General features: G+C 37.6%; 1 protein-coding gene across 1 annotated transcript in view; it reads left to right on the top strand.

Annotated features, from left to right (window-relative positions):
• The window catches only part of LOC150100948 (glutamate receptor ionotropic, kainate 2-like), a 369,413-nt gene that overhangs the window by 135,025 nt on the left and 207,207 nt on the right, over positions 1-27,181 (top strand). Inside the window, exon 5 of the mRNA XM_090401147.1 lies at positions 15,865-15,918. Coding sequence (XP_090257273.1) covers positions 15,865-15,918 — 54 coding nt within the window. The remainder of the gene's footprint in view (positions 1-15,864; positions 15,919-27,181) is intronic.

The raw sequence follows: 27,181 nt of genomic DNA, 5'->3' as shown, positions 1-27,181 counted from the left end.
CTCAAAAATTCTAGAAAATCCATTTCCTTATTACTACAAGCAGTTGTCTCTTCCCAGCTTATACTGCTGTAGTTAAAATCTCCTATAACAGTCATTCTTCTTGTACTTGCCAAGCTGAACTGCCCAAACATCTCCTGCTCCCCACCATCTGTGCTCCCTGGTTTGTAGCAACACCCACACTAAATATCCTGTCTTGGCCACTTCATATGCTTTCAAACCATTTGTGTCACTGCCTTCCGAAGCCTCCACTCTTAGAGGACATAAGGATTTGACAGGATTCCACATGGAATTCTAATCAGTAAATTGCAGCATATGGGAATGGACATAGGGTTGGTGAGATGGATAGGAGGGTGGTTGACGGAGAGATATCAGAGAGTGGTTTACTCGGGAGTAGAGTCCACAAGACGGCCTGTGACTAGTGGTGTGCCACAAGGATCTGTTCTTGGACCACTGCTGTTTAATTTGTTCATAAATGATATAGGAAATGATCTGAGAGGAACAGTTCATTTGTTTGCAGATGATGCGAAGTTGGGTAGGGCAATAGTGAATGCAGATGACGTCAAAATTTTGCAGGATGATTTGGATAGATTGGAGGTCTGGGCTAAGGAGAATGGATGTCAGTTTAATGTGGCAAAATGTAAGGTTATGCATTTTGGGGTGAAAAGATTGGCGGCAGTTTACTGCATTGGTGGAACCGTGCTCCAGGAAATTGATGAGGCATGAGATTTAGGAGTGTTGGTAGATAAGGAATTGAAATTTAGGGGACACATTGCAAAAGTGACCAAAACAGCTCATCAAATCACTTGGTTGCTGAAGAATACGATGACAAGCAGAGACAAGCAGGTTATTGTTCCTCTGTATCGAGCCTTGATAAGACCCCATCTAGACTACTGTGCTCAGATTTGGTCACCTAGGTTTCTTCTTGATGGGGAGGAGGTGGAGAGGATCCAGAGGCGAGTGACCAAGATGATAGCAGGTCTGTGGAATGAACCGTATGAGAACAGGTTGAGGATTTGTGGGTTGCAAAAATTGGTTGATTGGCGGAGGAGGGGAGATATGATTGAGACATTGAAATTACTGAAGGGTTTCTATAAAATTAATTCAGAAGATATTTTTGAGAACAGGGCTGGTTGTGGGAGGACTAGGGGACATCCATGGAAACTAGGCAAAAGTGTGGTTAGTAAAGGTGTTAGAGCTGGGTTCTTTACTTTTAGAGTAGTGAATGAGTGGAATGCGCTCCCTGAGTCTGTGGTGGATGCTGTGACAGTGAATGAGTTTAAGGCGAGGTATGATAGATACTGTATGAATGTCAAATAGTTGTGATGAATATGATTTGGGGCCTCCCTCGATGAGTCCAATGACTCCCTGGAGTTGCCCGTAATAATAGTAATAGTAATAAGTCATCACTTATCATAAGCAGTATTCCACCACAACAGTTTTCCTTTCCTATTCTGCTGAAAAATGCTGTACCCTGCCACTTCGATTCCTGTTATTATATTATCCTCCACCATCCTCCATGTCAGAGATCCTAATAATCTTTGGCCAGACTGATGCTATCAGTGCCATCAATTCATCTTCTTTATTTCAGATAAATCTGGCATTAGTATAGAGCATAAAAATGTCACTGCTTCTATACCTATCATTGTCCCCCTCTCGACCCCCTGAACTTAGTGTTACCTGATGTCATCCCCTTTCCCCAAGCACCCATTCCCACAAGAGGCCACCCCCTGCTACCATCTACCCTGGGAATTCTAGTTTCCCCTGCATTGACGCACTGACTCATTTAGAAAACAGAAATCTCTCCAGATGTCTTTGTCCTTCCTCATTCAAATACACGTGGTCTCTCACATACAGTTCCCTTCTGTCCTCAAACACCCTCCAAGCATCCACATATTCCAATCCTCTCTTCTGACACATTCTGGCTATTATGCTATTCAGTATTACTGCTCTTCTGCTCAGCTCGTCACTATCATACCTGGGCAACACACACACACACACACACACACACAATGTTTCCTCTCCACGTTTTCTTTTGCACACCCTCAAGCAAGAATGGTTGATCCATTAATGGTTCAAGTATTGCATATGCAATCATTAGCTACAAAAAAATCAGCCAATTCTACTATAAAGAAATTATGGTGTTATGAATATAACTGAATATTTTGCATTGTGTGTGTGTGTGTGTGTGTGTGTGTGTGTGTGTGTGTGTGTGTGTGTGTGTGTGTGTGTGTGTGTGTGTGTGTGTGTGTGTGAGAGCATTCTTGAAGATTTTTAGGATGCTTGCATATCTTGTCCTCTTACTGATTGTATTCCATTATGACAAAATCAAAAACAGACAATGAAACTATTTCTAATAACTGCATCACCACTAGGCACAATGAGTAAGATAAAAATGCAAAAGGTTTGTGGCATAAAACATGCCATAGAATCAACATTAAGTAAATCAATCTGACAATTAAACTCTAACTACTCTTCTGATTTTGTTTTCTTACCAACCAATATTTTCATTTGTTATGGATTAGCAGATGAACATATTTTTCATCTTTTGATAATCAGATTCCAAAAGTAGGATAATAACTTACTTATGGGTGCATCTTTTTGACAACTCATATAGCAAAGTATAAAGTTCTCTTCTCTATAACCTCAGTATTACCTGGTCTACCTACTCACTGATGAGACCTCAATAAAGGTCTAAACCGATCTGGGCAGTGACCTTCCACCGTAACGTATAACATCAAACATCTCCTAGGAGATGTGTTTTACATTATGGGTAATACTAAGAATAGTGATCAGAACTTTACCCACCTTTGCAATTAGTTGCCCTAGTGTCGAACTATGTGCTTTAGCTTACGCTACAGTTCGCCGAAACTTTTATAGTTTGCTATATTCGGCATGAAACTCTTTGATTCCTATCTTTGAGTTTCTTATTCGGCTTTGAAATAATGTGGGATTTAATATCCCCTTAATTTAAATAATGTTACATCGCTGAAGTGAAGCCTGTTGGCTCTTTATTTAAGTAATTTACGGGTGCACCTTTTTGACAACTCGTATAGTAAAGTATAAAGTTCCCTTCGCTATAACCTCAGTCATATCTATGAACTGACAGTAGTATGCGAACTCAAAATATCAACTGAGCCACTCAGGAAAAGAGCATCTGCAGGACAGTGTCATAGATGCCAAAGGTTTGGGCATGCCCAAAAATTATGTAAGGCAGCCTTCAGGTGCTTGAAGTGTGGCAAGGGACACCAAACCATCACCTGCACCAAGCCACGCTCTACTCCAGCCTGCTGTGCAAACTGCAGAGGACCTCACCCCACCAACTACAAGGGATGCCTTTCCAATCCAAAAAGTCAAGGTTCAGCAGAAGTCAATCTTGCTCTTCCACGTAACAACGTTTTAAGCAACCAAGCAGGTTGTTTCCCCAGTCCAAAACACCTCACCTTCAACCACACAGGAAGGAACAACCATGATCAAAACATATGCCGAGGTTGCACAAACTAAACCTCCTACATCTCTCAAGCTAGAAAAAAACTCCAACTTAACATCAGTTTCAACAGCCTCGCTTGCCACCATGCTGCAGGAATTCAGTAAGACTTGCCCCTCACTGTCTTCCAGAAAGAGATTCCTGCAAGGCACTCAAACCATTATAACAGCTATCTGTCATGAGTAAAAAATTCAAACCAAACGCTTTTAAGATAATGGCATAGAATGCAAATGGATTGATGAACAAGGTGTTGGAACTTCAAGAATTTGCAACTCGTCTCAGTGCTGATATCATCTTGATTGGTGAAACACACCTAAGACCAGATAATAACCCAAAAATCCATGGATACACTATGTACAGAAATGACAGAATTGGTGCAAGAGGAGGAGGCACAGCCATATATATTAAGAGTTACTTGAATCATAATACAATAGCCAAGCTCCAAATAGTAAACCTGTAGGTGACCGGTGTGGAAGTACATACCTGCAATGCTGGAAGTCTCAAGATCTATGCCGCTTATAATCCTCTGAGCATTCCTCTGCTGACAACAGATCTGGACTCCATACTTGGTCCAAATGAATCCATAATAAAGCAGGAGACCTCAACTCAAAACACACAGCTTGGTACGGCTCTTCAATTAACACCAAAGGCCACACACTATTCAACTTTGCAATGCTCAACTCTGCTGTTTTGGCCGGACCTACCGAGCCCACTCACTTCAGCCCTTCAGGTAGCTTGGATGTACTAGACATCGTCATCTTTAAAAATATAAGATACCAATTCAAATTTGAATCAGTTAACGAATTATCTTCTGACCACAGTCCCATAGTGCTTAATCTAGGTTCATCAGATCAATTCTCTCCTCCGCACACATTCATACCATGGGACAAGTTAGCCATAGTTCTTCCCGATCATATTGGTCCTGTGCCCAACATCAGTAAAAAGGAAGAGATAGACTCAGCAGTAAATAACTAACACTACAAATTCAGAAAGCAATAGAATCAGTCAGGCAATCTGCTGTTTTCCACTCAACCAACCGTATCCCAGAGGAAATCATGGAGCTAATCAGAGCAAAAAATAGAGCCAGAAAGAGATACCACAAAATACCAGAGCCCCACAAGACAAAACAGTATTGAACAACCTAAAGACAAGTCTGGGAAGCTCTTTAAAAACACAGAAATCATCAATGGGAAACCAAATTGGCTAACATCAATACTGAAGATCATTCTGTCTGAAAATTCTTAAGAGCAATCCGCATCAAAAAGCAACTCATACCCCCTATACAAACCAAGAAAGGGACAGTTCACAAAGATGAAGAGAAAGCTGACGCACTAGTAGATAACCTTGAATCTCAGTGCAATCCATCTTATACAAATCTAAATATCAACCTTATATACAAGACTCACCGTCATGTTAGGACAACCTTACGACAGAACACTGTTAACTCTGAACATATCACTCCTACAAATCTGGCAGAAATGATAAATATCATCACCCAATCTACAAAAAAAGCTCCTCCAGGACCAGATGGCATAACTAACAGAATAGTAAAACTACTTCCAAGAAAGGCCATAGTCCATCTCATCAACATTACAAATGCCATTTTTAGATTCCAACATTTTCCTACTACAGGGAAAACAGCCACCATCATGCCATTGAAAAATCCAGGAAAAAATCCTCACCTTCCCGAAAGCTACGGACCCATAAGTTAGGAATTTTGCCTAATGAACAGTTTGGAGTCCGAAAGGCCCATAGTAAAGCTCAACAAGTACACTGGCTGGTAGAAATCATTACTAAAGGCTATAACTGGAAACTCAATATAGCTGCCATCTTCATCGACACAGAGAAGGCGTTTGACAAAGTATGGCATCAAGGCCTTCTCTACAAACTGATAAAATTTAACTTGCCAATCAAGTTAATAAAAATAATCCACTCTTACCTGAAAGACAGATATATGCAGGTCAAGGTCGGCGAAATGGTTTCGACCAGACACAGGGTCTCGGCAGGTGTACCTCAGGAATCTCTTCTGACCCCTCTCCTATTCTCAATCTACATAGCTGACATCCCTCTGAACCCGAGAACAACATTCACTGCATTGATGGCAAGATCTCTGAGCCCTAAACTGGCAACTAGAAGACTTTAAACCAGCATACACATTTTAGAAGGGTGGATGGCAGACTAGAGGATCCAAGTTAACCCCCCAGAAAAGCTCAGCATATACTGTTTACTAGAAAAAAAATCCATAGCATGGAGGACATTTATTTATTGGGAGTAAAGATTCCATGGCAGACTGAAGTTAAATATCTCGGAGTGATTCTTGATAGTAAACTCCTATTCAGCAAACATGTAAGTTACATTATCTTGAAGACATCCAAAGTCTTAGCACAGCTCTACCCTATGATCAACAGACAAAGTAAACTGGACACACAAACAAAATTAACAATTTTGTTTGCGTGCCCAATTTACAAGATGGTAATTCGACCGGTCATCACTTATGCATCCCCCGCATGGAGCCACACCACGAATACAAACATTCTGAAACTTTAGTGAATACAGAATAAGTGCCTGAGGATGATTCTGGATGCCCTTGGTTTATTAGAAACTCCCAGATCTATAGAGAAGTTAATATCCCTTATATCTCATCCCTTCTCCTAGAGCTAGCTGAGAAGTTCCTTACTAAGACAAGCAACCATTCAAACCCATTAATCAAGGAAGCTTCGGAATATAATGAAGTGGAAAGTTACAAATATAAAAGACCAAAATCTATCTTAAGTTCATCTGAATACAGCTAATTTCACTGCCCTCAATGGGCGAGCATATAGCTCACAAACACTCCATTCAAAGTTCTTTCATTTACAGACAAAGGGGAATATGAAAAGCAATTTTTGCTTCACCCATCTAGCCAGAAATGTTATTCGTTCATCCTCAGTATTACGTGGTCTACCTACTCACTGATGAGACCTCAATAAAGGTCGAAACTGGTCTGGGTAGTGACCTTCCACCCTAATGTATAACATCAAACATCTCCTAGGAGATGTGTTTTACATTATGGGTAATACTAAGAATAGTGATCAGAACTTTACCCACCTTTGCAATGAATTGCCCTAGTGTTGAACTATGTGCTTTAGCTTACACTAAAGTCTGCCGAAACTTTTATAGTTTGCTATATTCGGCATGAAACTCTTTGATTCCTATCTTTAAGTTTCTTATTTGGCTTTGAAATAATGTGGGATTTAATATCCCCTTAATTTAAATAGTAGGGTAATAACATTATTTATTTATTTATTTTTATGTCAACTCACACATGAAAGGTGACAAAACCTATAACACAACTTATTATTTGTTGACTTATTTCTTAAAGAGCTTTGGATTACGTTCGCTGAGAAAAATGATAAGGGTAGGGGACTGTTCCAAATAACAATAGTAAATGGAGTGAAAAAAAAAGAATGAGAAGTTAGTTTGGTATGTTTATTGCTGAACTGTGTATGGATATTGACCAGCAGTTGTCCATATTCTTCCATTAATAGAGGAAAGCTAAGGAGTAGTAACAGCCTGTTCAGTGGAAGAACACTATACCATTAGAAAAGATACACATACCACACACATTGAATTAGAAAACTTTTATGCAGGTATATACAAGCATCACTTACTCAGCTTATATGCAAAATATTTAGTTGTGTGTGTGTGTGTGTGTGTGTGCGCCGCCATGTGTTCTGGGTAACTATTTAAGAATGCTGCTGCTGCAGTCATTAATCGTCAACAGTGTTGATCGCAATGGGAAAAACAACGAATATTTCAGAGTTTGATAAAGGGCTTATTATGGGTGCCTGTCTGGCTGCAGCCACAATTTTGAAAACAGCAGAGATTACTGGTTTCTCAAAAGGTGAGATATCCTGAGTGTTTAATCAGTGGAAAAATAATCCACATTATTGTCTAAGAGGTGTAACTGTGGTCCTAAGACAGTCTGTCAGGAATGAGTTCTGTACCAGTGAAAGACAGAGAGTTTGGCAGGAGCCCTATGAAGCAATGAACCCAGCTTGCCTTGTATACACAACTCAGGGTTCTGGAGATGGTGTCATGGTTTGGAGCATATTCTTTTGGTATGAAACAGGTCCTGCTGGAAGATCGGGTGTCCTCCAAGGAATATCTGAACATTGTTGCCAATCAAGTCCATCTTGCAATGTTGACTTTTTATCCAACAGGTGACAGTTGTTTCATGGATAAAAATGCTACTGTCCATTGCACAAGAATTGTTCAGCAGCAGTTCAGCAAGCATGACAGCGATTTCCACCATCTTACCTAGCTGCTACAAAGCCTGGATCTGAACCACCCTTGAAAATGTATTGGACATGTTAGAAAAACAGATCTGGGAGCGAAGTCCTCTTCCATCAAATCTAAGCCAGTTAAATGTCTGGCTAGTGAATGCTTGGTATGTTGTAGATGTAGCTGCAATCCAGCTTGTGGAATCTATGTCGAACCTCATATGTGCTGTAATTTGGGCTAAAGGAGATCCAAATGGTATTAAATAAAAGTTTCTAATTCAGTGGCTGGTATGTATATGATGCTGTTTTTGCATTATAGGTGACAAAACCTATAACACAACATGAGAAAGCAGTTGGAGGGAGTCTGAGAAAGAAGGGGTTATCTATTAACAAGATAGCAATCTTCTGGATACAATTGAGAATTCTAAGGAAAATTTTAGATGTGTGACTGCAGATGTGAAAATAGTGTTGTCAGATTGAGCAGGTTTGGGATTTATGGTGTTATGAGTTGTGCATGAAAGAAGTAGTGTTATAAACCAAAATAATACCAAGTTTTTTGTAGTCTGCAAATGATGCATTGTGTTTGTACCAGAATAGGCTCGGAATATTATGAAAAGTAAGAAGTGAAGCAAGATCGTTATTCCAAGAAACTAGATGGTATTTTGTTTTGATATCATTGAAGTTCCTTTGATTCATCTCACTTTGAGAATGGTGAGGAATCAGTTTTTAAGGCATGAGTTACAGAAGGTCTTGAAGTATGCATAATTTGAGTAGTACATTTTTTTTTAAATTATGAACAAGAATGTAGTGTACTCTCATCAGTAAAGCTATGAATTTGAGGTTTGTGGGAGAAGGGCATTGATATATGTATAAGAAGAGGAGTGTGAGAAGAAGCACAGGCCCACCCTTAGCATTCCTCAGCTTTGATAAAGAAATCTGATGAGAGGAAACTGGCCATCCAAACATAAAGGCCAGATGTCAGATTTGTTTATGTGCCTTGGAAATATCCTAACATGAGTTTCTACAACCTTTTCCATGGCTTGTGTCCACTGGAAAGTGGACACAAGCCATGGAAAGATCTCATCCAAGCCACTTTCTTATCCACAGAAAGTGGACAACTCAGCCCCACAAAAACCCACTTTCTGTCTATGCTACGTGGATGATGTGTTCTCTATTTGGCCACATGACTTAGACATACTCCACAACTTCCTAACACACTTAAACAATCAGCACCCCAGAATCCAGTTCACCTTGGAAAAAGAAAACAACAGTCTCCCTTTTCTAGACACTCTGATTACACGCCAGCCTGATGGATCCCTGGCTTTCTCTGTTTACAGAAAACTGACCCATACAGGTACATTCACCAACAATCACACCACTCCCCCTCACAACAATATTGGATTATAAGAACCTTATATAACAGGGCTAAATTAATCTGTTCAGACAACAGTGTCCTAACTTCTAAACTTAACCATATCCTTAACACCTTCTTAGCCAATGGCTAAAATCCCCCAAAAAATCCAGAAAATATTAAAACCAGTTACTCCCCCCCCCCCTTCTTAACAGAGATTACACTAAATCTATCACCATTCCATATATCCGGTGCACGTCTGAAAAGCTCAGAAATCCTAAAAAAATATGACCTGACTACCAGTTACAAACCGCATAAGAAATTGGCATCCCTTATCTGCTCCACCAAAGACCAGCCATTTTCCCTACCTGGAGTATACCAGGTCCCTTGCAGTTGTAAACCGTCTACTATGGCCAAACAGGCAGGACAGCTAATATCAGAATATCTGAACACAAAGACTACATCCGGTTTCACCAATCCAGCCACTCAGGACTTGCGGACCATGCACTAGGTACCCACCACAGAATACACCGGAAGAAAGCCACTTTACTATACCGTAGCAAATATAAATATGGAAGATTGTTTTTGTAATCAGCCTCAGCTCTAAAAAACTTCCCAAATCTCAACAAATTTGGGTGCACGAGACTGCCCCAAGTTTGGGAAGCTTGCATCCTTAGAACATTAGCCCAACAGCCAAGACAACCCAATTTAGCCCACTAGGGGGCACCTTTAGGACTCTAGGACCAATGCCAGTTGCCGCCTTCTTCTTCTTCTAATTTACTCTTTATTAGTGCCTACGTGCACTTATCATAGTTTTATGTTCTCAGAAGATGGCAGTGTAACATTGCCGAAATATAGGAAGGTATTGATTAAAGTTTTTTAATTAATGTTTTAGTATACGTTGTCATCTTCTGAAAAATTTAAAGTCATGTGTAACCAACGTATAAGTTTATCTACAAGTATTATGATCACTAATTAATTATTTTTAAGCAGTGAAGAAGTTGGCCATTAATGATCTCTCCATTACTTCTGAGAGTATTGAGATAAGGGTAATAAGACAATAGCTTGATACTGACTTTTATTTTTTTCCTTTTTTTTTTTAATTAATTAATATTTTTATTTTTGGAAAACTCCAGATAAAGGCTTGCTTCCAAGCCATTGGCAGATGTCAGCTTGCAGAAGCATTATAAAATGGGCATTATAAAATTCTAGAACAGTTTTTAATATAACTGAAAGAACCAGAGGACTTACTAGTATCAAGACTATTGAGTATTTGTCTGGTTTTCTTCTGGTGAAAGATCGGTGAAGGCATGCTATGGGATGGGGGTGGGGTGGGGGGCCTTGGTGGTCTGCACAAGAGGTGAAGGAAAAGATTGATGTCAAGGGATATGCTTTATGTTTAAATGATTTTATCATGGTACCATAATGATACAAGAGAAATAGAAACAAAGTAGAGCAGAAGTTGCTGCCGGCATCCTTAGTAAGGGACCAGAAGGCCTGACTGCTATTTGAGTGGGATGCACATTTTTTGCTTTGGTCCCTACAAAGTCCACTTTCGTATGTTGATGATTTTTTTTTAACGTTATTATTATGTTCTGTAGCGTAGGTTAAAGGTGCATTTTTTGATTTGAACTATTATATATATATATATATGTGCTGAATTTTTATCTTATATTGATTTGACATTTATTGGAAAAGCAGGATTTTGATATGAGTCTTAGGTTTTGAGTGCAGTGGGAAAGAAAGGCCTTATTCCTACAAGAATTATTTAAGTTCATTTGGTCAAGCAAGTGTTCAGGTCAACAGAGTGAAAACAATAATCGGACAATTAAAAGAGACATAGAAATACCAGAGGTCATCCCAATTGGTGCCACTATGGTGCCATAGTATACAAGGTTGAGATTGGCTAGTACAAGGTCAATTTCTAAAAAAGGAAATGTGGACAAGGTTATGGTTGGAGTTGCTGAGAAGAGCGCTCACATCTACAGTGTATTTGAAGAGAGAGAGAGAGAGAGAGAGAGAGAGAGAGATGGTTAACTAAAGGTCTGTGATGTGGGGAGAATGAGAGGATTATCTGATATTCTCTTTGGTAAATGAACAATTTGTGTTATATCATTACTGGCAGAAAATATATTGGCTTCCTTTTTCTGTTTGATCTGTGATGGTGGTGAAGTGGAACCAGTTAGAAATATGAACATTGAAATTTCCAAGAAAGATGATCTCACAGTTTAGGCAAATAGACTATTAGACTCTGAAATTAACTTTCAGAAGTAAATATTATTAAACACATGTATTCACAAGATTAAAGAAAATTTAAAAAAAATTTTTTTTTTAAATGTACTAGCTTAGTTTTGAGGGGCTACTTAATACTAAATCACTTCTACACTGTCCAAATTTAAACTGGAATGACTGACTATATGTCGCCAAGATTGGGAAAGTCTTATCCTTATAAATGGCAATGGCAAGCAATAGTGTGTCCTCTCTTTTTTTTATTTTAATATAATGCTGTGACAATCAATTCTTTATCTAAATTTTGTTAATTTTTGTATTTCAAATCATTTAGTTTTATTATTATTATTATTATATGACACCTCCAGGGAATCCAAAGACTCATCGAGGGAGAGCAACTATTCAACAACTCTCAGTCTCCACCAATCCACCACCACCATGACATCCACCAACTACCATCATCATCTAAACCAACTGCATCTACTGCTCACCACCACCACTGCTAGTGTTTTCACAGACAATCACAAGCATCCATGCAACGCAGTGAATTGCTGCAGTAGCAAAGGACATTAATCATCAGAGAGAAAGATGTTATGGTCCATTATATTCCTGATCAGATCACAGCTAGGTTACTAGATGCAGATCAGTCACTTAAAAAAAAAAAAAAAAAAAAAAAAAAAAAAAAAAAAAAACTAGAGAGAGTGCAAACAAAATGGGTAACAAAGATGATGTGAGAATGGTAGGATGTCAGCTACGATGATAGGATGATAGCATATCATATGCAGACCTATGCAGATAGAAGAGCAAACCAGACATATGATAAGTCTGAGATACATAATTTACCTAAGATGTTTACTGGATGGCAGTAAACATCTGTGAGATTTTCTACTGATACCTCTAAAGAGCTTGCTAAACATATGTGGGAGAGATTCAGAACCTTTCTTATCTTCGTGAGTACAGCAGTTCTGCAGGCTGTATGAGATTGATCCTAATGTGTAGGAGACTTCCTGATCGCTTGGTGTATAATCTCATTATCAGATTGTGTGTGGATGAAGCCAATGTAATAGTATGCAAGGGCACATCAAAGCAACATAATGGCATGGAAATTGGTTGCTCCCTGTGTAGGTGTGACATGTCTAAGAGTCAATCTCCTCCCAAAGTCAGTTTCTTCTGTTCTTTTTCTCTTCATCTTAAAAATACTATCATAACAGTAAACCTAAATAGTGTCACTGTAATTAAGATGAAAACAAACCTTCCTCAAAGAAACCCCCCCCCCCCAAAAAAAATAAAAAAATTAACTCAGATTTTGCAAAAAAATTTCTTCCATATTCTACTTTACTGTCATTCGTGGTATAAGCGCCAACCAAAATATATGTGCCATTGTTTGCCAACATCTATATGCAATTTTCTGTTTTTGGCCAAACTTCAAATCACTGCAACAACAACCACAGCCCCGATCTTAAATGTCCAAACACATATCCTGGGTTTCCTTCTGCCACAAGAGTTGTAGAAGCACTTTTATGCCAACCAGTAGTTCTTGCCAGAGGATGCCTAATTTTTAAACTCTTTTTTTTTTTTTTAACCTTCTGTGGTTTAAGATTTTCTTACATCATTATGCATCAATCTAATATCTACTGCTGTCCCATTTCCAAAAATCATTCCAGTCTTTTCATTTGGCTTCTTATCCTTTATGCCTGAGTTTTCTTGCAGTCCAACGCCCCAAAGTTGGACTGCAAGAAACTTAAGTAAAGTCTGCAAACCTAACTGGCTCTATTTTTCCAATTCCACTGCCCAAATTGGAAAAGTTGAGGTATTTGCTGTAAGCAGTAACTTAAAGCAAATTGCTCATACAGAATACCTGAAAGTTCTCTCTGCAAACACAACACTCTTCATCTTTTTTCTCCTTTCAAGTACACTGTTCATGTGACCACTCCTCTTGATAATTTGGATCCCAAACAAGTTTCATCTCTAGAGGAACATACTCTTCCCAATATATTATTCCCAACCTCATGTCTGTCCTTTGGCACTGTAACATCTTCAGATGGGAAGATCAGAGAGCTTTATGCCTCCTTTATGTATACAGTCTATTATTTCCCTTCACCAGATTCAGGTATTCATTGTGATTTTGTATCAACTATTATCCATCATGTTGGAATGAAAGTCTTCATTCCCCCATTCTATTCTGAATTTTCACCATGTATCCAAGCTATGGCTGTTTTCCAAAAAGTATGCCAAGGCAGTCAAAAAAAAAAAAGCTTACAATAAGTGGTTTGAAACACAAAGTTGAGCTTCATTTCACAGCCTATTCTGAATCCTGCAACCCTTGCAAAACCATTATTTCTGAACTAAGCACAACTATGAAAGAGCTTAATGTAGAAAACTTGCTGTGTGTGTGCGTGCCACTTGCAGTTGCGCTTTGTGGTCCTTGCAAAAACTGTTGCGTGCAACTTCTGTCCATCTGTGCTTTCTTCCCAGGTGCTATTTTTGCAATATCTTTAAGTGATAAAGTTTACCTCCTAGTAATTTTCTTCTCATTCAACTCCTGCACAAATATCCAAGGCAAATTACCCCTTCTTTATATGCAACTTTGTATTGCATGCCTCTTGTGGCCCTCCACGAGAAAGACATCAGAAGAATCTTGAACAATCAGGATACCAAAAAGGTTTCTGGTTCTTATGGTATCCCATCAACTGTTCTCAAGAGATGTGCTTCTCTGAACTAACACCTGGTCTTTATAATCTCTACACTATGTTATATGCAGCTGGCATCCATCCTAAAGCATGTAAGCTAGCCCATATACAGCAGTTCCAAAAAACAAGGTGATAAGTATTTACAATCACCTGAGTACTGGAGAAGGTCATCAGCAGTTAACTTCTTCTTCAACATTTAGACTCTCAACATGTCATTTATCACTAATATGAATTTTGCCAATCAAAATCCACAGCAGATCTTGTATACTTACCAACTTTTGGATACATGTTACAAAAGGTTTGGAGAAACCGGTGCTGTTGCATTCAAATTTCCAAGTCATGTAATAAGTTTTGGTATTGATAGTTTTTCAGCAAATTGCTATCTTATGGTCTGTCTTCCTCTTTCTGATTGTATTGCCACTTTTCTCTCAAGTCATCCATTATATGTAATGGTAGAAATTGTTCTTTCTTTAGGTTTTCTGGCTAATGCAGGTCAGTACTGTTATTTTACTTGCCCTCTGCCTCAAATATAGAAATAACCATCTCTCACTGATCTCAAACCCCGTTCACAATTTTGTTGATTATAGCACTCACCCTAACCTAATCATACCAATTTAGGACCTCCTAGATGAGTCTTTGACTCCATGGGGTCTTGTTTAATAATAATAATAATAATACTGCCACACCTTGCAATGCTCAAACATCTCAAGCTTTAATATTATCTACAGTTGTCTTAAACACTGATCTCTACTCAATCCTCCAATGGGAACAATAACAGCCTAGTCCCCTTCGATTTTTCCAAAATAGTTTTGTCTTTTTTTTTTCTTTAAATAAGACCTTGTCCTTCTTCCCCCTTCCTTTTGAAAATGCTCAACTTAATATGAGTACCAGATTTCTCTTCTTGGACTGACTCTCACTCCTAGTCTTTCCTGGCATAATCACAACACTGCTATAGCATATTCATCTTCCAAAAAACTGGGAAGATCTCAAACTTTTACTCCTTTGCATGGACAATATGTTGGGCGTATATTACTTTTCATTTTTCAAATTACTTATTCTGTACAAATCCCAAACTTGCTCAGTTTTGGAATACTGTTCTCACATTTCAGGGAGTGCACCTGAAACTTCTCTAAAAATTCTTTGTGCTGTCAGAACAGAACATTTCAACTGATTGATGATTCCTCCCCTTCTCTTACAGACTTCCTATGCTATTCAGCAGAAATAGCATCCATTATGCTTATTTCTTCTTAACCTGCATGAGCAACAGCAATCCAATCATTTTGAAGTCAAACTGCTAACTTACCAAACATATTATCTTTCATTCATTCTATCTACTGCAGCTCTGTAGAACAGCTTTCCCATGACATATCCCCCCAATGACTGCAGCTCCAACTCTTCAAGAGGAATATCAACATATTACTTTGTTTTTGACCACAATGTACACATGGCATATGGCATTTATTTGCCGTAGGCCTTGTGGCTGCTTGTTTGTGGGAGTGAGAGCAGGAAAAAAAGTAGAACTAAGGCAATGGGAAGCATTACCTAAGAATTTGGTGAGAGTTCTGATGATAAATGAGTGTAACATGTATCACAGACTTTGTGACACCTAGACCAGGTCTTTAAAAATTTTAATTATTATAGGAAATTCAGGAAATAATAAATATTAAGTAATAATAATAATACAGAGCTGCCACAATCTCTCCATGGACTTCAGTAATAATAATAATAAATTGAGCATAATTAAAAGCATAACTATTCTCATTGCAGACTGTTAGTATTTTAGATAGTGTAGTAGTTGCCTTTATTTAAAATCATTCTTTTTTTTTTTTTTTTTTTTTTATGAAATAGGCTCAACAAGTAGGAATGATGACAGAAAACCAGCATTATATAATTACATCTCTTGTAAGTTCTTCTCCATAAATTGTGTATATACTAAATCTTATTTATGATTGAATATGCTTTCTCCTCCCCACTTTTGTTTATAATCATTTTATAGTTATTTATATTTGTTGTATTTTTGTTTCTAAAACTTTTTTTGTTTTATTGCTCACAAATGTTAAGTTATCATCATCAGCACCACTGGAGTATCTACATGAAGTGTAAAGAGACTCATTGCAGAAGGTCCATGCCTATCCACTCATTCACGAACACTCTTCCTCTCAACTTTTAAAGATATTTTAGTCTCTCCTCCTTCTCAATGAAGTGTTACAAAATTCCCTCTGCCTCTATTCTGTTAAATCCCTTTAATTGCATGTATGTTTCTTTCTAATCTCCTCTTGTCTGTATATAACCACACTTGCAGCCCAAAAAAACATTCAGTCTATCTGTCATAAGGAGTATTCCACAGACTTGTCAATATCTTGGTCACCCATCTCAGGATCCTCTCCTCTGCTTCTTTAAAAAAAAAACCCAGGCAATCAAATCTGAATGCAGTAGTTAGCTGTGGTCATATCAAAGCCTTACAAAAGAGGAAAAATTATTTTCTTATCCCTACTTACGCGTTCCTACACCAAGTGAGGAATTTGTTCACTTTTGCAATATATCTCCTAAATTCCACTTGCCCTCCATAATCACTCTCCCCAGTCTACAGACTTATCAGTTTCTTGCTGGACAGTCCTATCTGTGAAATACACAGCTTGTAATATTTTTAGCCCAAAGTTCATAACCATATACACTTTGCTATATTGAACTGCAATTAATCATTATCTTTTTCCTTCAATGTTTGTAGGCAGGAGATCCTGGCAACCATTATTCTTTACTTATTTAAATCATCCTGCAGGATCTCTACATCACCTTTATGATTACACTTTTTTCTTTATTCAATGTTTCAGTATAGAACAACAATTAAAAAAAGGAATGTAATTAATAAAAGGAAATGCTATGCCTATGCCCAACAGATCATGGGGTGAATAGTCATTGGAGGAAATTGATAAAGAGTGAAATTACTTGACCACTGTGAAAAAAAGTTATGGAAGAGGAGGTATAAGATAGCAGAAAACAATCAGATGGATGAGGAATATATGATGCAGTCTAGAAAAGTGATTGTATATTAAGAAAATTAAAAATGCAATATTCATCAATCAATCAAAAAATCAATATTCATCCCATTACTAAAGAAAGGTGATGCCAGAGATTGCACTAATTATTGTACAATAGCACTGATTTCTCCTGCAAGCAAGATCCTGAAGATTATTCAACAGTGGCTATGGCTGGTCATCAATTAGGAGCTACCCAATGTCCAAGCTGGTTTGAGGAAAGAGAGAGGCACTAGGGATCACATCACAAACATCAGATGGATCATTGAGAAGAGACACATGAACACCAGAAAGACCTGAACATGTGTTTCATAGATTACAGGAAGGCTTTTGACTGTGTAGAGCATGATAAGCTATGGGTGGCTCTGCATGGCCTTGGTGTCACACCCCACTTGATAAAGCTTATTAGATCACTGTATTTGAAAGTTTATTTTTCACTTGGTTAGACTATAATAAATTTAGTTTAATCCTTTATCCAAGTGTGAGCAAACAAAGTTTGCGCCTGAAAGTATCTTCAGGACTGGGGTAAGGTAGTACAACACTGGGCAACTCGTTGCAAAGGTGGGGCAAGCTAACATCACTCCTATCTCAGTATCTCCCATAATGCAAAACACATCTCCTTGCGGATATGTATAATGTTATGCATTAAGGGAAGAGCCACTACCCAGACTAGTTTTGACCTTTATTGAAGTCTCTTCAGTGGGAGCCAGGCCTAGAAGTGGAGATACCAAGGCAGAAGCAATGGAGAATTCATCTTTACCTATAGGAGTTGCCATAAGATGTGCTACCTTATTATTAAATTACTCTGGATTTAGAGAAAGATGTTGAAAGTTTATTTTTCACTTGGTTAGACTATAATAAATTTAGTTTAATCCTTTATCCAAGTGTGAGCAAACAAAGTTTGCTCCTGAAAGTATCTTCAGGACTGGGGTAAGGTAGTACAACACCGGGAAACTCGTTGCAAAGGTGGAGCAAGCTAACATCACTTCTATCTCAGTATCTCCCATAATGCAAAACACATCTCCTTGCAGAGTTGTACTACCTTATCCCAGTCCTAAAGATTCTTTCAGGTGCAAACTTTGTTTGCTCACACTTGAATAAAGGATTAAACTAAATTTATTATAGTCTAACCAAGTGAAAAATAAACTTTCAACATCTTTCTCTAAATCCAGAGTAATTTAATAATAAGGTAGCACATCTTATGGCAACTCCTATAGGTAAAGATGAATTCTCCATTGCTTCTGCCTTGGTATCTCCACTTCTAGGCCTGGCTCCCACTGAAGAAACTTCAATAAAGGTCGAAACTAGTCTGGGTAGTGGCTCTTCCCTGAATGCATAATATTATACATATCTGCAAGGAGATGTGTTTTGCATTATGGCGAGTTGCCCGGTATTGAACTACCTTACCCCAGTCCTGAAGATACTTTCAGGCGCAAACTTTGTTTGCTCACACTTGGATAAAGGATTAAACTAAATTTATTATAGATCACTGTATGTTGATCAGGAAGCAACAGTGTGAACACTTTATGGTGACACAGATTGGTTCAGGATCAGCATGGGTGTGAGATGGATGTATTTTGTCCCCATTTCTTTTCAACCTCTATGCTGAAGTGAACATGAGGAAATTATTTTTTTAAATAAAGAAACCTGTGGTGCGATCATAATTAAAAGAAACATACGTATTAACCACAGTGAAAATTATTTAATTGTAAATATTTCATCCTAAGTATCTTAGGACATCATCAGTACAGTATTTTAAAACATTAATAGGAATAACATACAGTTTAGGGTGCATGATTCAATAGAATCTCATTAAACGTGCGTAACGTGTTACGCACGTTTAACACATTCGCTGCCACGCTACTTCGGCATAGTCTGTTCCAGTACGCCGAGCAATTTCACTTCTTCAAGGTCAGTACGGTACTCTCGTTGGCAGCGGTCAGTGTCATACGAGTATACTCGTAGTTGGCTTGTGCAGAGCATATACCATCTATGAGAATACACAGTTTTGATGCTAGTTCCACAAGCCAAGCATTTTCACTTCTTCAAGGTCAGTACGTTAATCTCGTTGCCGGTGGTAAGCATCATACGAGTATACTCGTAGCTGGCTTGTGTAGCTGGTTTACCAACTACAAGTATACTCATGGTTGGCAGCGAACGTGTTAATGAGGGGAAAAATAAAAATAAAAATAAAATTAATTATTTAACACAATTTTTGTATGACAATTTCCCACACTTTAGGTATAGTAAGAACGTCGTTGCGGTTTAAGTTTGGTCTGTGTAGTAGGGCTTCAGAACTTTCTTTGTATAAACATTCATGTTTATATAAAGATCTATGTAAAAGTTTAGACTTTTCCCAATGGATCCTATGGTTTGTATTTTCAATTCCGTGTTGAGAGAGGCTAGATTTCTGTGGTTTAAAAAGACGAATGTAGTCTTGATGTTCCGAGATGTGTTTCTGAACAGACCTACCTTTTCTCCTGAGGACAAACTCTCACCTTTGATGTTACCTGGCGTTTATGAGATTCCATGCTCATGCAAATTGTCTTACTTTGGACAGACAGGTAGGTCTGTTCAGAAACGCATCTTGGAACATCAAGACCACATTCGTCTTTTTAAACCACAGAAATCTGGCCTCTCTCAACACGGAATTGAAAATCCAAACCATAGAATCCATTGAGAAAAGTTTAAACTTTTATATAGATCTTTATATAAACATGAACATTTATACAAAGAAAGTTCTGAAGCCCTACTACACAGGCCAAACTTAAACCGCAACGATGTTCTTACTATTCCTAAAGTATGGGAAATTGTCATACAAAATTGTGTTAAATAATTATTTTATTTTATTTTATTGTTGTTGTTTTTTTACTTCTGTAACACGTTACGCACGTTTAATGAGATTCTATTGTAACCACGTGCCCTAACTGTTTGTTATTCCTATTATTGTTTTAAACTACTGTACTGATGATGTCCTAAGATACTTAGCATGAAATATTTACAATTAAATAATTTTCACTGTGGTTAATATGTGTGTTTCTTTTAATTATAAGGAAATTAGACATGGACTCATGCAATACCAGAGTGAAGATAGGAGGAAGAACTATAAACAACTTGAGGTATGCAGATGACACAACCTTATTGGTGAAAAATGAAGATCTGCTAAATCTAATTTTGAAAATCAAGAAGGAAAGTGAAAAAATGGTAGAGAAGTGAAGTTTAAATTCAATGACGAAGAAATCAAATCAGTTCAGGATTTCATCTTCCTTGATTCAAAAATTGACTGTGGTGGTAGATCCATCCCTGAAATCAAGTGTAGGATCACTCTGGGCTATACTGCAATGGTCAGCATGAATAAGATCTGGAAAAGCAAAGACATCATTATAAGTACCAAAAGTATCAGAGCTATAGTCTTTCCTATAACAACGAATGAGTACGAGAGCTGGACAATAAAAAGGGCTGACAGAAGAAAAATTACTGCATTTAAAATGGGGTGCTGATGGAAACCGTTACACATACCATGGACAGCTAGAGTGACAAATAGAGAGGTCCTGGAGCACATAAAACCAGCGACATCACTGGAAGCTAAAATCACTAGACTACGACTAACTTACTTTGGCTATGTCATGTGTACCAACTCACTAGAGAAGTCTGTGATGTTGGGAATGATCAGTGGAGAAGAAGGGACTGAAAAAGAACATGCTGGCTCAACACCATTCAAATGGATACCAACATGAACATCAGACAAATGAAAGAACCATGGAGAACACTTGCCTACAAAGTCACCAAGAGTCAAACATGACTGAATAGTTAAATCATCATCAAAAATGCAATATCCAAGACAAGCCATAGGAAGTTCAAAGGAATATTTCTCTGCTGTGAAGCATGTACATGATTATGAAGCTTACAAAAGGTTCACACTGGCTAATGGTAATGGTGACAGAGTGACCAGCTATAAAGAGTATTGTAGAATTATATGTATGCATTTTGCATGAGAACTTCATACTGGTCAGATGTTGAGCAAATCCAAGAAGAATATTAGAGGAGACTAGTAGTGAATAAACTGGAGATGTTGAGTATGTTTAATGTTAATAAGAATGTTTGATTGGATAGTATATCATTATTGAATAATGAAGATATGTTTTTTGAATGGATTCTGTTTTGGTGTCTGAAAAAGTCATTCAATGAGAGTACGGAAGTGCACTATCTGGAAAATTAGAGCTAGGTGTGGGAAAAGTAGAGCAGAGCAGCACATGAACTCACACCCACTGATTTGAAGGGTAAGCAAGTGTGAAAATAAGAATAATAAAAAAAATGCTACATACAATTTCTCAGCCCTTGAATTTAAATAGGTTTATCATTATAAGATGTAGGCTCAGATAGATTGCATTTCACATATACAGTGGTACCTTGGTTAACGACAGTAATCCGTTCCAGGACTACCGTCATTAACCAAAACTGTCGTTATCCAAGGCGCGATTCCCCCTAAGATTTAATTGAAAATCGATTAATTTGTTCTGGCTCCTCCCCACAACCATAGTACATATTAAAAATGCAGATAAAACTAATTTAAAATGTCATAAAACTATGGTAAATATCATTTATTATTATACAGTATATGTATTTGCTACAAAAAAATAACATTAATAAAATGAATTGTTCATGAAAACAGTTTTTGATTATTAATCTTCACCAGAAGGACAATTGGGCTCACTTCGGAATTTTTTGACAAATGGACCTGTAAAAAACATGTCTAGGGTTGTTTGCTTCTTCCTCTTTTTTAAAATGTTTCTGAAAAACTGCATGGACTTTTCATTAAGAAGTATTTTTTCTTCTTTTGTGATAAATGTCCTGTTGGGCATTTTCTTCCAAAATAACCCAATCTCATCACAATTGAAGACTTGTTGAGGTAGGTATTCTCCTTCTATAATTCTTGTAAAGCTTTTGATAAATTTATCTGCTGCTGCTGCTTTGTCAGCACTAGCCGTCTCTCTGTGTCTGACCACACTATGAATTCTTGTTCTTTTTTTAAAGTTGTCAAACCAACCTCTGCTACCTTTGAAATCATCATCATCTACCTCAGAACTTAATCCCGAAGTCTTCTTTTTCAAATCTTGATAAATCTGTTTAGTTTTCTGACAGATTGCATTTTGAGATGTAGTATTGCCCACCATTTTTCTTTCTTTGATCCAAATAGATTTTTCCATTTGCTCAAAAAGAAGCCCTCTGACATTCAACCTTGAAGTTCCCTTAGCAACCTTAGCTACCATAAGCTCTTCTTCTTTCTTAGCCAAAATGGTCAATATTGTAGAATGACTGGGTTCATATATTCGAGCTAGCTGCATAACTTTCACACCTTCATGATGTTTTGCTATTATTTCTTTCTTCTGTTCAATAGAGAAAATTTTTCTGTTTTTTTTTCCCTCACTACCTTTCTTTTTGGGACCTATTTTGTCACACAGTAAAAAAATTCACTCCATAAAAAAAAAGATACGCAAAATACAGTATTATTGCAAATTGTACAACACTAAGACAAGGGATACAAAGAACATATTGTCACCTGAAAATAAAAGTAAAAGTTCAAAAAACAACTTTTTGAAATAAAAATTAACAGTTAAATTCGAAACAAAATGCACTAAGTCAAAACTTTTTGACTTAGTGCATTTTGCTTGTAAGGTGACGATATTAGATACAGCACTTACAGTAACATACACTGATTAGCAGCTTATAAATACAATGATTATTATACAGATGAGATTTGATTTTGCCTTTTGATGGCAAACGAACAGTGAGACGTACCCACCGATTTATTGTCTATATGAACCAACACATAAAAAATAAATGCTTAAATACTCATTTTCATCATAAAATGCATTTATAATCACAAATTTTAAAATAAAGCACAGTACACTACAAGAAAAGAAACAATAAATGGAAAATGTAAACAGCTGGCTATGATGGGTCAAACATATCTGAGCTTCACAGCTATGCCGCGTGGCTGTTCTCTATTCGACAATGTCTTCCCACTCGTGGCTGAGTGCAATCGGAAAATTCCGGTTTTTTAGATCGGATAGAGGTTCACATAATCAAGAATTGTTAACCAAAGCCTGTGTCGTTAACCTAGAGATTTTTTCTTACAGCCACTCATCGTTAACCAAGTACGTCGTTATCTGAGGCCATTGTTAACCAAGGCACCACTGTATTATACTAATGCCAGATGATCCTTCTAATAATAATCTAGCATTCATTTAGAAGGAACGTATTCTTCTATAGATGGATAGGTTTGGTTGATGGATGGATGGATGGATCTTTATCCTCAGGCTTTTGCAACTAATGCTAGAATTCCTCAGGGCTCTATTCTTACACCTACTTCCTTCCATTAGTGGCTTTCTGTCAAATCAAATACTGCATTCCTCTTTCTCATTTGATGATCCTTCTTCTCTGCTTCTTGTTATCATCATCAAGACATTTGCTTTATACAACTGCCATTTGGTCTTTCCATATGGCAGTTATTTTCTGCTCTCCCTCACACACACACACACGCTTTCTCTCTTTCTCCTTTCACTATATATTTATCTGCTCCTTTTGGAGATTAGTTTCTTCCATTTCTGTTCTGTTATCATAATTTTTTCTATAGTCTACATTTATACCTCCTTTAATTGTTTATGCTGCTTGTATTTTACTTCTCTCTCTCTTTACTGTCCATATTGCTGAAACATATGGGAGTAGTGCTATTATTTCCAAAATTGAAGTTTACATGCAGAATATGCATCCAGAAGTAGTGCATTTCTTTTGAAATGTACTACTGCTGGATGAAATATAGGTTCATGTCATTTTCAAACAACTTTTATTCCTCCCATACCTAATATCATTAACAAAGATAATTTTTATGAATATATTTGAGGGAATAAGATAAAATAGTTACTTAAATAAAGAGCCAATAGGAACTATTGGAATAAAGACCTATTGGCTCTTTATTTAAGTAATTTATGGATGCACCTTTTTGACAACTCATATTGCAAAGTATAAAGTTCTCTTCCCTATAACCTCAGTATTACCTGGTCTACCTACTCACTGATGAGACCTCAATAAAGGTCGAAGCCAGTCTGGGTAGTGACCTTCCACCATAATGTATAACATCAAACATCTCCTTGGAGATGTGTTTTACATTATGGGTAATACCAAGAATAGTGATTAGAACTTTACCCACCTTTGCAACGAGTTGCCCAAATGTTGAACTATACGGCACTTTAGCTTACGCTACGGTCTGCCGAAACTTTTATAGTTTGCTATATTCGGCATGAAACTCTTTGATTCCTATCTTTGAGTTTCTTATTCAGCTTTGAAATAATGTGGGATTTAATATCCCCTTAATTTAAATAAAGATAAAAGAGTATTATTATATGGATACCTGCATGGAGTCTTAAGACTCATCGTGGGAGACCCAAACTATCCACACACACTACCTCTCCTTAAACTGATTAACAGACAAGGTACATACAACTGACACTGGCATCCCATTCCATTCATTCACAATTCTCTAAGTGAAAAATCTAGTCCTCACATCCCTACTAACCACACTTTTATTCAACTTCCAGAGATGATCTCTTGTTCTGGCCCCTCTAGCCAAGTGCTGAAACATTTCCTCTGCATCAATCCTATAAAATCCTTTAAGTAACTTCAATATTTCTATCATATCCCCTCCTATCCTCATAGGGAACATTCCACAAACCATTCACCAACTTGGTCACTCACCTCTGAATGCTCTCTGCCACTTCCCCATCACTCACGAAACCCAGGAGACAAGACCTGAGTACAGTAACCCAAATGTGAACATATCACGGCCTTATTTATTTATTTATTCTTATGGCAAAAGGAATACAAACCAGCTACAGGTCAATGTCTACTCCAGAAAGCCAATCCAGGACCTCATCCATCATGGATGTCCTGGAGGTCACAACCGTGAAATCGACGTCTTGGGCAGTCATTCACAATATGAGTGATTATCTGGGCCATGGGGGAACAGTCACAATATGGGGTGGTCTGACAGTCTCTATTTATGTAGTAGGTAGCTACATCTGCCCTGGTTAGTTCTGATCCTGTTGATAGATGACCAAATCTTCCTAGGAAGGCAAAACCAGACTGTGGAGCACAGGAATCTTCAACCAGGAAGCCATTTGTTGGAAGATTGTTGGACCAGTGTTTTCTCTCTCTCTCTCTCTCTCTCTCTCTCTCCACATGTCATGTGTTGGTGGTAAGGCAGCTGAAGAGAGTTCGTTCACGGACCAGAAAGGGTTTCTTGATTTTAGCCGAAGACTAGGTGGATTTATGAGAGTCTGGTGCAGGGGCAGGTTGCTCATTACTTTATTAAATTCTTTAATTGAGGCTTGTCTTCTCCGTATATTTGGTGGAGCAATGTTAGATAGGATAGGCAGCTGGGGGAGAGGGAGTGATTCTCAGTGTCCCACTAATTGTATGCATGGTAGAGTTTAGCTGGGTGTCTATAATGCTAGTGTGCGCGCTTCTTTCCCAGACAGGGGGGGGGCACAGTATTCTGCAGAGGATGCGAGGGCTAGTGCAGATGACCTTAGGACTTCTGTACCACAACCCCAGGTTGTTCCAGCAGCCCTTGAAATGATATTATTTCTCGTTTGTATTTTCGGAAAACTTTGTGCCTTTTAAAGCAGAATGACTTCCTTATCTATACTTGTTAGTGTGTTTAAGTAATCTTATGAACTACTTTAGCAACATTAGCAATCTGTCCTCTAAACTTAAATTCTCTGTCTACCACCACCTCTAAATTCTCTAGCTTCATTTATTTTCTGGAGTACATTTCCATCAATGTTGTACACAGCATGTAATCTTTTTATCCCAAAATGTATAACTTTGCATTTTTCCACATTAAACTGATACCTATTATCTTTTGCTCATACTAATAGCCTATTTAAATCATCCTGCATGCTCTCCACATCACCTTGATTCACTATTGCTCTGCCTTTTTCATCATCAGCAAACAACTAAATATTTCCTTTCAGGTTATTTCCTATATCATTTATGTTATGTACAGATTAAATAGCAGTGGTCCCAGCACTGAACCTTGTGTTACATCACTAGTCACCTGTTTTTGCCTTGATTCTACCCCTCCATATATCACTTTTTGATATCTATCCAGCAGCCACCTTCTTATTCACATAACCAGTGTCTTATCCATCCCCATTTGTTCTAATTTTCATAACAAAGTTCCATGTGGTATTCTGTCAGGTGCCTTTGCAAAATCATTGTGTAGCCATTTCCTTTATTCAACTCTGCTGTTTACTCTATTATAAAAAGTTAATAAATTACTAAGGCAACACAACTAGAATGATTTTCTCCAAACAGTCTAATAAGCATACCATGACATAGGATACAAGAAACATCTTGTATCCTATGTCATGGTATGCTTTGAGCATAGAAGAAACAATTTCTTTTTAATCTGAAGATTTGTGGTTGCCAAAAAGTTTTCAGCAACCAACTTAAAATATTTCCATGCATTGTCTTCCTTTTGGTTTGGGATTGTTCATTAACAATTTAATTTCTGGCCCAATGAAAATGCTTTCCTTTCCTTTTGCAGGGTTTCAGTATTTGGTTGAAATAATGAAACCCTGTTTCTTCCTGATTCATTGCTTTCACAAAGTTTTTCATAAGTCTAGGTTTGGTGTGAAGTGTTGGCAAATAGATTTTTTTCTCTCTCTACTAACGGTGCATGTTTAACATTCTTTTGTCCAGGTGTGAAATGTGTATGCAAAGGTCGCTGTTTAACAACATAATGATTGTTGCTGGTCTTGCTGTCCGATTCACATAGGAAGCAACAATACTTAGTGTATCCTATTTGTAACCCAAGCAAAATGCAATGACTTTAAGTTCGACATAGATGTTCCACTTGTAGGCATCATAATTAATGCTTCTCGGCACTGTTTTCATGTTTTTGTATGTTTCCTAAATACAACTGAATGGGCTATTGTGATAGATGGATATAAGCCCCCATTGCAAAGAACAGTTTTCAGACTAGATTTTGATGACTTAACAAAAGGTCTCCATTCAGATGGTGTGTGTGTGTGTGTTCAATGCCATAGGCCTCTATTAACCCATCT

Source organism: Typopeltis vanoorti, chromosome 12 (assembly GCF_054136105.1).
Source record: "Typopeltis vanoorti isolate ZY-2024b chromosome 12, IOZ_Tvanoo_1.0, whole genome shotgun sequence".
Taxonomy (NCBI): Eukaryota; Metazoa; Arthropoda; class Arachnida; order Uropygi; family Thelyphonidae; genus Typopeltis; species Typopeltis vanoorti.
Note: the sequence above shows the minus strand (reverse complement) of the source record. Positions and strands in the feature narration are given on the sequence as shown.